This window comes from Phocoena phocoena, chromosome 20 (genome assembly GCF_963924675.1).
Source record: "Phocoena phocoena chromosome 20, mPhoPho1.1, whole genome shotgun sequence".
Taxonomy (NCBI): Eukaryota; Metazoa; Chordata; class Mammalia; order Artiodactyla; family Phocoenidae; genus Phocoena; species Phocoena phocoena.
This window is the reverse complement of record NC_089238.1, coordinates 8532299-8545678: the sequence shown is the minus strand read 5'-3', so window position 1 is coordinate 8545678 and position 13380 is coordinate 8532299. Positions and strand designations below refer to the sequence as shown.

The following is a 13380-nucleotide window of genomic DNA, read 5'->3' as shown; positions in this document are numbered from 1 at the left end:
GTGTTCAGGTTGAGAGATGGTAAAATGAGTACTAGTTGGATGGGCAACTCTGTGGGCACACTCAGCCAGAGTCTACCTTGGAAAAGCTCCAAGGTCTAGAGACTGCTCTGGCAGAACAAACAGACCTCCTCTCATTTTGAACATTGAGGTTACAGACCATGGTGATTCTCACGTAATGAGACCTGCAGTGTTTTGAACCTTTAGCTTCTAGATGAAAGATGGCAGATGATACCAGTGCTGTAAAACTACAAGAGTTGGTTTTGGGGCTGTAACTTTTGACCACCACCCTTGCTGATGAGAGGTAAAGAGAGACCCTGTGTGGTAGGTGAAGCCTCCTACCAAGAGTCAAGAACTGCTCTCTTTTGTTCAGCTTCTTAGGCAAGTCACTGAACTTTCTCCAGTCTGCAAGTTTCTTGCCTGTAAAGTCGAGATGGGGGAAGGACAAACATGTTCAAAATCTCTTGTATCTCTTTTTTTTTTTTTTTTTTTTTTTTTGCGGTATGTGGCCCTCTCACTGTTGCGGCCTCTCCCGTTGCGGAGCACAGGCTCCGGATGCGCAGGCTCAGCGGCCATGGCTCACGGGCCCAGCCGCTCCGCGGCATGTGGGATCCTCCCGGACCAGGGCACGAACCCACCTCCTCTGCATCGGCAGGTGGACTCTCAACCAGTGCGCCACCAGGGAAGCCCTCTTGTATCTCTTATGTTTTATGACTTTAAGAAAATCTAGTTCTTTGGGCACCTTATAAATGGATAAAGAAGTCACAGTAGAGAAAAGAAGGCCAGATTACTTTAGTGTGAGCTCCCCATGGCAGAGAGGAGGAATTGAGTTCAGCTCTTTATCTCATGACTCAGGTGGAACGTTTACAAAGTTTATTGAGAGTATACTATGTGCTAGGCAGTGTGCTAAGCAATTTGTTATTTCTCTTCTGATAATTCTTCAGGGGTTATTACTCCCACATAGCAGGTAAGTGAGGCATCAGGTAGTCAGTGGCCGGGCTGGGATTTGAGCCAGATCTGTATGAGCTTTTGCTCTTAACCACCATCCTATTCAGTGAGCCACTGATGATCTTTTTGTTCTCATGGCATGATTCATAGGGTAGAACTCGATTCCCTCCCCTTGTCACCCTCTAGGGAGAAAACCAAAGTTGCCAAAGTTAGTCAAGGAGTAGAAGATGGACCTGATACCAAGAGAGCCAAACTTGATTCATCTGAGACAACCATGGTCAAAAAGGTATGTGGAGGAGAGGGGTGGTGTCAAGGGTCAGAAGCCCTGGGGCCTTGTAGGCTATGGGCCATAACCATTGCCAGCAAGGGAAGCAAGCATGTAGTCCTGAAGGGGGGGAGTCTGGACAGACTAGGCCAGCGCTTGTCCCATTTAAAGGGGCAGCTGTGCTTGGTGCCAGCCGGCTGTTGCTGTGAGGGAATGTGGACCTAGTGATGTCAGATGTGATTTTTCAAGAGAATGAGAAAGAAAGATTTTTTTTAATATGCTCTGTCCCAAACTTTTTAATACCGGCAACCTTTTTGCATGCTGTTTCCATCCACCCTGTAGAAACTAAAGAGAACACGCCTGCAAGACTTACCTGCTCTGTGGGCCACAGATTTGCACCTCTGATGTATGGAGCAGCATCAGAAAGACTGTTTCTGAGCACAGCCCCTTACTCTTTTTTTTTTTTTTTAAACTTAGGTCACTTTTATTATTGCTACATCTATTTTTTTAATTATTTATTTGGCTGAGTCAGATCTTAGTTGTGGCATGCGGGATCTTTTGTTGCGGCGCACGGACTTCTCTCTAGTTGTGGCACGTGGGCTTTAGAGCTCAGGCTCAGTAGTTGAGGTGCGCGGGCTTAGTTGCCCCGCGGCATGTGGGATCTTAGTTTCCCCACCAGGGATGGAACCGTGTCCCCTGCATTGGAAGGCGGATTCTTAACCCCTGGACCACCAGGGAAGCCCCCACTCTTATACAAATTTTTTTTTTTTTCTTTCAGATTGATAGACAATTTAGTAAGGTCCTAAGTGGGCAGGGAGACAGTTTAAACTTGAATTGCTTAATTGCTTTTTTAAAATAAAGTTTTTGGTTTTTTCCTACCAAATAACCTTTTAAGAAGAAAGGTCTCAATGTTGACAAGTGTTATCAGATGTATATATATATACATATATATATATTTTAATGTAGTTTACGTTAGGGGCTTAGTCTCTACTAGGATTGGTGCTGTAATTCATGTTATAGAAAGAGGAGTGGGAAGGGAATCAGTAGACAGATGATGGTTTTGTAGCTAGTGTTGGAATTTGAGAAGGGAATTCATGCGATGGGGAAAAAAACAAGATGAAGTGGCCAGAATTGGTTTTGTTGAACCGAGAGGAAAGACATGGCCAAGCCCTTATTTACTCTTTGCTTTGTAGATCTAAACGTTGAGAAAGAAAAACAGCTGGTCAGGGCGTCGAGTTAAAACTGCTCTAAAGGGGGGATTCTAAGAGTGCAGAAACCACAAAAGAGACTGCAGAAAACCACAAAAGTGGAACTCTTTTGAGTTTCCAGCAAGGCTGTGTTGGAGATTTCTTTTCCTTGCTCTTTATGTTTGTATTGGAATAGTTTGATGCTGTGAGTGTAATACAGAGGAATTATTAAGCCCTAATTTTAGTGTCTATTCATAGGACCATAATTATCCGGAGTGAACATTGGTGTTTTGGCCAAAACTTGGGTCTTTTTCTTTCTTCCTTTCTTTCTTTCTTTTTGAGGCCCAGTCAAGCTTTATCTGAATAGCTCCGTGAGTTTGGTGGGGGAGATAAATTGTTAACTAAGGGAGGAGTACAAAAGCAGCTTTTGTGGGTGCTTTCAATTTATAAATCACACCCTCTTACAAGTGTGACACTTGGCCTTGGTGTGAAGGGTTTTATGGCTTAAGGGCCTTCTCTGATTGAGGCAGGTCTTTCACATTCAAATGCAGAGAGCCCTAGCTTTGTTTGCCCTTCACAGCTGGAAGTTTCCTGGGAGTCAATTCTGATGGTGCCCACTGGGGCAGATCTGGAAACCTCTTTTGGGAGCCACTTTAGCTAGCTATGAGGAGAATGTGGGCAGCCCTGGCAGGCCCTCGGCGGCCTTCGCGTACCATTCCTAGGGCTCTTCAGTCACACAGCTCTTTGTGTGGCCTCTTCCTACTTGGGGCCCAATTTGAAGGTATCAAAATATTCCCCAGCTGACATTGTTAGTCAGCTGTTTCACGGGGACAATTCAGGCTTGGATTCCAACCCTGAGCCCTTAAGGTTCCAAGGCATTCAGTGCATTCCTGATGACAATCCCTGGGATTCCAAACCTTGTCTTTGTGCAGCCTCACCGAGAGAGCGCTGGGGAAGGACCGGGCTGAGCAGGGTCTGGGCCTTGGCTTTGCCACCTTGCAATAACACGCCGACTCCATTTTGGCAGTGACTACTCCACGATTTCGAAGTTTTCCTCCAATTCAAAAATCCCTTGATTTAGATTCTGCCCTTTCAACTAGTTGGGTTATGCTCAGCGTGCAGGATGGGGGTGGGGAAGCAGCCACTTCCCGTTTCCTGTGAAAGGCTTCTGGTTAGGGTTCCCTTCCCCTCCCCCTTTCCCTTAGGCTCAACCCAGTGTTGTAAAGCCACTTTTGCTTCAAGGTACACATTGTGCTCCTAAATTAGAAACGTTAAAAAACAAAGAGGAAAAACAGAGCTTGTGGTTTTCACACCGTCTAGGAAGACACTGGCTGGGCCTTTCTAGCACCTGTGCCATCATGATAAATACGGCAGTGGGAAAATGCCCAGCCCATAGATAGGCATGCAGTAGTAGATTGTTTGCTTCCTTTGGTGCCCAGGAGAAGTGATGAGACAGATTTCGTCAGAAACAGGTGTTGGGCACAGACCTGATGTGGGCTCTAGTATGCAGTAGATAAAGGAGATTGCAGTGGTTTTGTGATGAGGAAGTGTCCGGAAAGGCTTCCCAGAGGAAGAATTGTTCGAGTTGGCATGTGAAGGACAGTCTGCCAAGCACCAAAGCCAGGACCGGCATCCAGTCACAGGAAATAGGGTCAAGAAAAAAGGCACAGCTGTCGAGACGGAGTGACTCTGGCTTCCTCGCTCCAAGCAGCGAGCCCTTGCTGTATCTGCGAGTTGCAAAATGCCTGCTGTGGACAAGGCACTGTATTGGGTGCAGGGAAGCAAATTAGCCCTCTTGTCTCCGTTTACAGCTGACACTAAAGCCAAGAGAAGTTAAGGAATCCCGCCCAAGGTCACACAGCAGAGTAAGAAGGAAGGAATAGTCGGGGAGAGAGCATAGGCAGTGGCGAAGGGCACAGGCGCACCTTACCACCCACAAGGTGAATCCCCTTGGAGTTTCTAGGATAACTTGAAGTTTTGTGAGGATGGTGGGATGAAGTATGTGAAAATTGGGATCACTCCAGAAAGCTTTAAAAAGCCACCAGCGTGCTCCCGTGCTGCTGCTCATGTTTCTTTATTGTTAGGGGGCTGCCCGATAGGAGTAGGTAGATGCCTGGTGGTGGGCACTCTCCATCATAGCTCTTTAAAGATTAAACGTAAAGTAGGATTTGCTTCTGACATGCTAAGAAACTACAGATTTAATCTTACCACTGCTTCTGATGTAGTGGGTGACTAATTTGGGCACTGTAATCCTTTTTTCATGAATTAGTTGTGAAATTCCATAGTTGAGGAGTGATTCATTATTTTGATTTCCCCCTTTGTGAGCAATTTGTTGACAATTCTCTCATCCTCTTCTCACCCCCATCCTTAAAGCAGCATTCCTGATGAGTGACTAGTGTAGTTCCTCCTCTTTCCTGTGGCACGTTGATTTGTAATGCTGGTTACACCTCAGATTACTTGTCAGGGTCTCCCTCATTAGAGTTGAAGCTCCATACGGGCTGGGCAGTTCTGTTCGCTGCTCTGTTCCTAGTGCGGTACCCCGCACACTTGTGTTCAGGAGATTTTTTTTTTTTAATAAATTTATCTATTTATTTTTGGCTGCCTTGGGTCTTTGCTGCGCATGGGTTTCCTCTTGTTGCAGCGAGTGGGGGCTACTCTGCGGTGCGCCGGCTTCTCATTGCAGTGGCTTCTCTTGTTGCGGTGCACGGGCTCTAGGCACGTGGGCTTCAGTAGTTGTGGCACGCAGGCTCAGTTGTGGCTCGTGGGCTCAGTAGCTGTGGCTCGCGGGCTCTAGAGCGCAGGCTCGGTAGCTGTGGCTCACGGGCTTAGTTGCTCCGCGGCATGTGGGATCTTCCCGGACCAGGGCTCGAACTTGTGTCCCCTGCATTGGCAGGTGGATTCTTTTTTTTTTTTTTGCGGTACGCGGGCCTCTCACTGTTGTGGCCTCTCCTGTTGCGGAGCACAGGCTCTGGACGTGCAGGCTCAGCGGCCATGGCTCACGGGCCTAGCCGCTCCACGGCATGTGGGATCTTCCCGGACCGGGGCATGAACCCGTGTCCCCTGCATCGGCAGGCGGACTCTCAACCACTGCGCCACCAGGGAAGCCCGGCAGGTGGATTCTTAACCACTGCGCCACCAGGGAAGTCCCCAGGAAATGTTTGTTCAGTGTAGCTGTGGCTGTTCCAGCATCATAACGTGACCCGGCTCTGGAGGAGATTATTGTCATTGTAAAAAGGATTTATTCACTTAACTTTCTTTGTGATCAAATAAATGGATTAATGTTGTAGTACATTAGTTCTCATAGTTTAGGTTATTTGAGCTGAGCTGAGAGAACAGACTTTTAAAGAAGAGAAAGTTCTTGGCTAGGAATATGTAGAAGTAAGTCATTGGGTTGCCTAGACCAGAACCTGCAGGCCAGAGAGGTTCAAAACTAAATTGTCAGAGAATCACTTGGTTCGGAGGAGGGGAGCAGGCAGGGAGGTGCAGGGTGCAAATCGCAGAGAATTTGGTGGACTGCTGATAGTAGGTTTTGCAGGTAGGACAGTTGTGGAGTGTGGGGTGGGTGCTGGTGGTGCCTTGTCTCGCCTGAGAGAAGTTTCTTGGCTCTACGGATGAAGAAGAGGAGTCCCTCCCATCATCACAGCACAGTCTAGTCTTGTGTGTATGTGTGTGTGTGAGAGTGAGAGAGAGATATTCAATATACAAAAATCACGCGACATCATTGCAAGTTATGGAACATAACGGTAAAACAAATACTATCCAACTTAAAAACCAAAACGTTCCCAGTACTGTTGTACCAATCTGGGTGTTCTTTCTCTGTCTTCTCAGGGCTGCTGGTACATTTGTGTGGATTTAATAAGGTATCCAGGAGGGGTGGATATAGCCCTGCTTGGCATGGTGTTTTGTCATGTGTTTGTAAATCTAAACAGTGGAATAAAGCTTATTAGGTGGTGTTGTAGGTATAAATTAAAAATGAAATTAAGAATGGTAGAGCTAGTCACCATGTACCCACCACCCAGTTTAAAGCATAAAACATTACTGATGTGATCGAGGCCCCCTGGTTACCGCTCGCCGGCATGGGCACCCACTGTCGTCAGCCGTGGTTCTTATTCTGGGCATTTCTTCTCACTGCACGTGCTTGTTTTTCCAAGTAACATAGAATTGTTTGGTGTGCTTTTTAACTTCTTAAAAGTCGGTTTTGCGTTTTATGTTTGCTGCCGTGTGCTTCTTAAGAGCAGCTTTGCGTTTGTGAGGCCATCTGTGTTTGTGTGTGGTTCTGGGGCTTTGCTGTCCATTATGGTCGCCACCGGCCGCATGTGGCTATTTAAATTAAAATTAATGAAATTGAAATTAAATTAAAAATTCAGTTCTTCAGTCTCACCAGCCACATTTCACATGCTCAGTAACCACAGGTGGCTGGTGGCAGCCATATTGCAAAGCACCAACATGCAGAATGTTCTTGTCATCATTGCAAGTTCTCTTGGACAGCAAGCACTGCAGTTTTTTTTTTTTTTGTTTGTTTTGTTTTTGTTTTGACCATAGAGTATTTGTTGTGTGAAAACATTACTATTTATTTATTCTCCTATTAATGGGCATTTAGGTATGTAAGGTTTTGCTCTTACAAATTGTGCTGCAGTCATTTTGTGTGTGTGTGTGTGTGTGTGTGTGTGTGTGTGTGTAGATAATCTCCTTGGGTAAGTGTGTGATTTCTCTAGGATATAGGAGATTTAGGATGTGCACATCTTCAACTTTACCAGACCCCGAAAAATAGCTCTCAAATAGTTTCCTCAATTTACATTCCAAACCCAGCAGCATGTAACAGTAACATTTGGTAACTTCAGGCTCTTTTGCCACTCTGCAGAGTGTGAAAACTGTCTCGGGTTGTGGTTGTCAGTTGTTAATATGCTTTTGAAAACTATAGTCTCCCATGAGTAGGTGTGGAAATTAGACCTAGAAATCTGTAGTTTGAAAGTTGTTTCAATTCTGATTTACATTCAGCTTTACATCCAGATCTGTATCACTTGTTATAGATGTTCAGCCTGATCTAAAAAGTAAAGTAGGTTCACAAGTCCCAAATGTGGAAAATACAGAACAAGTTGAGACAATGTGAACCCTGTTACCCAGTGATGTCAGTATTCTTTTTATGCATGTACATAATAAATTAGAGCACTAATTAATATATATTAGTACATGCAAGACATATATAATGATCTAATGTAATATGTGACATACATATGTATTGTCTTTTCCTTTTTCCACTCCATATATTTTCATAAGCACTCCTCAAATCTTTATGTCTACTTTGGAGAGCATGATTCTGTTCTATTCTATTTATTTTTTTATTGACATATAGTTGGCGTACAATTGGAGAACATGATTTTGAATGGCTGTGTGTGTCGGTCTTCCCCCTTTTGCCTTGCCATGATCTATTGAGCCAGTTTCCTGTTGCACAGAGGTTATTGCAGTCTCCCACTATTCTAAATGGCCCAGCACAACCCCTTAATTTGATAGCTGATAGACTGTGTGGAGAATTCATCTTTATATTTATTGTTGGGCTTTTCGGCAAATGAAAAGCAGGTAGGTCCTGTCAGCTCAGGGGTATTTATTGAAAATCTAGTCCATTCAGTGCTGTGCCTTTCACTGTGGTCCCTGCCTCAGGAAGCTGCTACCCATCTGAGGAGAGGGGATCAGTTAACGGTGTGAGAGGGCTTATTATTAGTCTTAACTAGACTCTCAGATTGAAATCCTCAAGGCCCAGAATCGTCAGGGGAGAAAATGGACAGTGGAGGGGAGTGGGTTAGACATTCGAGGCAGAGGGATCCATGAGCCAAGGACATGGAGGAGCGGGAGGGATGAGTGAGGTGTGAAAGTTACCTTCATTCAGGGGGGTGGTGGATGCTACTACCTGGCAGGCACTGCCAGCTGCTTCATCTGAAAAGCTCTTCATTCCTTGAAAGCACCGTCGAGCGGGCTTTTTATAAACTCAATGCCAGTGAGGTCGGTAAGGCAAGCACCACCTTTTGCATCTGTGCTACTACAGATAGGCAGCTTGGTTAAGTTTTGTTTTATTTTTAATAGTTATGAGCCATGATAGTAGACTTTGGGTACCTTGAACCAGAAAAGGGGACGTTAATTGAAGGCAGGCTGGAGTAGCACAAGAAGCATGGAGTAGCTCCTGTGATCTGAGAAGGGGAAAGACCAGGGCAGCTGGGGAGCCTCGGAGGCAGCAGGGGTTTGGCCTTTCTCTTTAGAGCTCTGACATTAATGTGTCTCCATTTCCAACTTTCATACTCACAATTCCCAGGAGAAACAATCTGATGGGTCTGGCTTGGGACATGTGTCCACCCCTGGCTTTGTCACCTGTGGCTGGAGGGCTGGTACACACTAAAGACAAGGCCACAGGGGGTCTCCTCCTCAGATACCAGGAAACTTCTCTAAAAGTTGTCAGCCACTGACAGGCCCAAGAGAGGTTAATTCATTTGCCTAAGGTCACAAGTTAGTGGCAGAACTGAGTCTAATTCTGCCCTTAGAGTTGAGGAGGGAAAGGGGCCTCTATCCTTGGCCCTGGTGCTATAGAAAGTCCCACTCTGGCCTTCCTCCAGCCATTCCCCTCACAGGGTAAGGATCCCATGGGATGAAGGAGCTGCATCTGCCTGGATCTTGTAGCCTTCCTCCAGTTCTAGACCACATTCTGGATACCTGGACCCCTGGAATCTCCTGCCCAGATAACCCCAGGCTACTTCCCGGGCTTTTGTGGGCTTCCTCCCTGATCTGCCTCTGGAGTATAGACCTTGCCACAATGTCTGCATGCCTAGGCGTGAGGGGTGGATGTTTTGGGGGGGAAGGATGGACAAAGCCTTTTGCAAAGTTAAGTGCAAAGCCCCTTGCATTTTGAGTCAGAGCCAGAGCGGGGAAGGGGTGCGGGTGCGGCCTTCCCAGGGTATCTCGTTCTGGCACAGTACTCCCAAGGAGTGTGAGAATTCCAGATTTGAGCCTGGTCTTCCAGGTGGTTATGAAGAAGGCTTATTTGTCAACGCAGGAGAATATAATATACTTAATAACTTATTAGTGTGATTTATAACTAAATATGTAGACATGGGTTTTCATTTGTACTCTTACCCTCAGGCCCTGAAAGTGTTAGCAGTGGGCCTGCCTGGGACTAAGACTGTAAAAACAACTTTTTTCCCTTCATTTGTCATATAATGGCCTAACAAATCAGTGGATTCTTAGCATTGGTCTTTGCCAGACAAACTACAAAAATTCTGAATTAAGGTCTTGGTAGTTTCTGAAACCTGGTTAAGACTTTTCTTCTTGTGATGGCATTTCCAGACCATACTGCTGATGGCTTGATCTGCATTGTAAGACTTGTTAAGAAGGATCTGGCAAGTCTGTATCAGGCACTAAATGTCACTCCGCTAACTACGTGACTTATCTGTTAAGGTCAAACAGACCCATTGACCAAAAGGTTTGAGGGCAGTACAAACATCTTGTATGCTAGCTTTTACAATGGATCCAGACCCCAAAGGAGTGATTATGGGGAGGCAGAAAGCCACCTTGAAAACCACACTGTTTTATCTTCACCAGCAATTTGAGCTTTCATCTTTCAAATCCATTACGGTCTTCAGCAAGCTGCCTGGTAGTTGATAGATCTTGGTTCACTTAGCCTGCTAAATTGTACCTTTGTTGTGTTTTTTTCTCTTTTATTTTTAAAATATCTGGTGTGTGTGTGTGTGTGTGTGTGTAGAGAAGACAGGAAGAAAGACGCACAGCTCTGTAAGTTTGAAATTATTTATACGCTTACACACATGTACCATCTTAAACTTGGTAAAAGTAGCTAGTACTGACAAAAATTTGAGAGTAAGGTGCTACCACCTTATTCCCAAATATTTCAGTCTGTGTTTTCTCAAACAAGGCATCCTCCTTAATCAGAAACCAACCATCAAAATCAGGAAATACACATGGGTACGTCGCTGCCATCTAATCCTCAGACCCCATTCAAGCTTTACTAGTTGTTCCAATCATGTCCTTAACAGCAAAAGGATCCAGTTCAGAATCATGTGTGCATCTAGATTTTCATGACACCTGAAGGTTGCTAAGCCAGTTATTTTGTAAAATGTCCCTTAGTTTAGGTTCATCTGATGTTCCCTCGTGATTAGACTCTAGCTACACATCTTTGGCAAAAGTATCACAACATGGCTGCTCCTCATTGCATGCTGTGGTCTGGTGCATGGTTGTCACATGCCCCTCTACTGGTAAGGTTAACTTTGATCATGAGTAAGATTGTTTGCCAGACTGCTCCTTTGAAAACAGTTTTTTTCCCCTGTGTGACTAATAGGTATTCTGTAGAGAGGTATTTTGAAAATATGTAAATACCGCATTCCTATCAAACTTTATTAATTAGTTAATTGTAGGTCTGTGGACTAATGGATTATAGTTTACTTAAAGTATTATAATCTATTTTTATCCTCAAATTGTTTTAGTATATTTATTCTCAAATTTGACCAGTGGAAGCTTCTTTAAGCTGGCTCCTATTACCTCTTGACATGGCCCATCATTCTTTGAGGACTTTCCTTGTTTCAGGCTCTTCTTGTGTTCCTGCTGCCCCAGTTTTGAAATCAGTCATATCTCCAAGGAGAAATGTTTCTCTTAGAGGTGATTAGAAACCAAAATCTAGGTGTTAGATGTGCTCATTGCTATCAGAGTATCATTGCTTTTAGACCTTCTCAGTGGACACAGCAGGTAAATATTTGTATGTGTACACATACAAACACTTGCATCTACATTTATTTCTTTATCTGCCTATATATATAGAAAACGAGTTCATGCCAATAACTCTCACCACAGGCTTCATTCTACTTTTCTCCTTTTCCATATTTCTAATTCTCTTCTTCTCTGACAGTGAGAAACCTGGCTCCCCAGATTCTCAATGTAATTTCTTGTTGCATCAAGTCCTTGGATGTAATCAGTCTCCTGTTGCTGCCCTTGGGGATGCCCTTCTTACCCTGCCCTGCTCTGTCCCCTCCAACCAGGCCACCCAGCCCCTCCACACACACACAGTTTCCCTGCCCTTCCTCAGTCTCAGCAAATGGCTTTTGGACTTAATTGTTTCGGAAAGGGAAAGGAAAACCATTTTCTCATTCATATTTAGTTGTTTATATTTAAAAATATAATTGTCTCTTGGCATTTTTTTGAGAAAATTTGATTTAGCTTAATAGGTTTCAACCATATTTCCTCCTACCACAGAGCTTTTGCAAATGCCATTTCCATTTCCACAGCCTGGAGGTTTCATTCCATCCCCTTTGCTTGTTTTTCTTCTCTGTTATTTATGAATATTGTTGTTTGTTTCTGTTTACTAATACAAAGAAAATTTATTGAATATCTTTAGATACACATTCTTGGTCACTTATGAAGGTATTTCCGTGGCGTAAATCACCAGAGTTCAAGAAAGAGCCAGAATGGAACTAGGTCTTTAGCTTTGCTCTGTCTTTCTTCAGTGCAGGGAGTACATGTCATTGATTTCTGTGTCCCCAGTGCCCAGAGGAACACACAGTAAGTGCTCAATAAACATTTATTGGATTTGAATGGGCCTCAGCTTCTTTTAATGAACAGTAAACCTTACAGAATGACATTTCTCCTAGAAATGGTGAAGAGTTACTGCCTTGTGATTTAAAGCCAACATATTTTATCCCTAAGCAATTTTGTCTTTTTTCAACAGAAGGTGGTCTTCTGCTCCATCAAAGAAGCGCTGGAAGTGGACTGGAGCAGTGATAAAGCAAAGGCAGCTCTCAAGCGCACAACTCCAGATTACTTTCTCCTTCAAGGTGAGGACTGGAAGCAGAGCTTCCCAGCGCGCGATTTGTGCTTTGATTTCTGCAGATGTGGCTGCAGGGGCCAGAAGGTTTCTTGAGGTTTGCCGCGAGTGGAGTTCCCCCTTAGCTGGTTCTCAGTGGCCTCTTAGAACAACAGAGTGAATGGAGAGGAGGCCTGTCACTGAGCTCTGGTTTCTTAACGATTTTTGCTTTTTTTATTATTTGTTGAAGTGAACTGCCCTCTAAAGTTGAGCCTGAGATAACAGTGCCATAAATCAAGCTCTTTTCATCACTGCTTTCCCTCTTCAGAGTTCTTCCTGGGCCTTAAAACCAGTCTTCCTCTCCTGAAGTCTTTTTCCCCGCTCGCGCCATCGTGGCTGGTGTTCAGGGAGCGTCGGTGAAGTGTTGGTTGGCGTCTTAGTGTTCTTGTGCCTGGCACTTCTATTTTTTAATATTATTTTTATAATAATAATCATAAACATTGAGTGCTTACTAGCAAGAGCCATTGGGAGTTGATACTATTACTATCCCTACTTCTCAGACGAGGAAACTGAGCACAGAGAGATTAAGGTTACTCGTGTTCTCACAGTAAGCCAAGTAAGTGTATAAATAACATCGGTTTGTTAATTAGTGTAAAAATAATCCATATTTGTTATAGAAAATACCAGAAAAAGAGCAAAAAAAGTCACCTCGACATTTTTGTACTTTTGGGGATGTGCTTCCCAGCTTCCCCCCACCCATGTTGGCACATAGAAAGCCCTCAGTAAACAGCTATTAATTTGGAAAGGTTTGGGGTATAGCCTGAGCGTTTCTAACTGCTGCTTATAAAAGGAGTCAACCAGTATTTGAGTTTACCATAACCTGGGGATTCTCTCAGCCAGGGGCAGTCTTGTCCTCCAGGGAACACTGGCAGTGTCTGGAGACATTTTTGGTTGTTATGACTGGGGGTGGGATGGGGAGAGGGCAGGGATGTTGTTTAATATCTTATGACACACGGCACAAGATAGCCCCCCCATGACAAGAGTTATCTGGCTGCCAGTGTCGATAGTGCTGAGGTTGAGAGACCCCGATCTAACCCTTTGCAGTTTCCAGAGTATTTTCTTGTCCATCTCATCATCACAGCTCCCTTATGAGGTGGACAAGGTGGGAATTATCCGCAGTTTGGTTTCTTGGG

The 13380-nt window shown here is 44.5% G+C and overlaps 1 protein-coding gene across 3 annotated transcripts in view; it reads left to right on the top strand.

Moving 5' to 3' along the window:
- SAE1 (SUMO1 activating enzyme subunit 1) overlaps nt 1-13380 on the top strand; it is a 72962-nt gene that overhangs the window by 22755 nt on the left and 36827 nt on the right. For all 3 annotated transcript variants that reach the window (XM_065899148.1, XM_065899150.1, XM_065899149.1), the window contains exons 5-6: nt 1132-1231; nt 12113-12218. In XM_065899148.1, coding sequence (XP_065755220.1) covers nt 1132-1231; nt 12113-12218 — 206 coding nt within the window. The remainder of the gene's footprint in view (nt 1-1131; nt 1232-12112; nt 12219-13380) is intronic.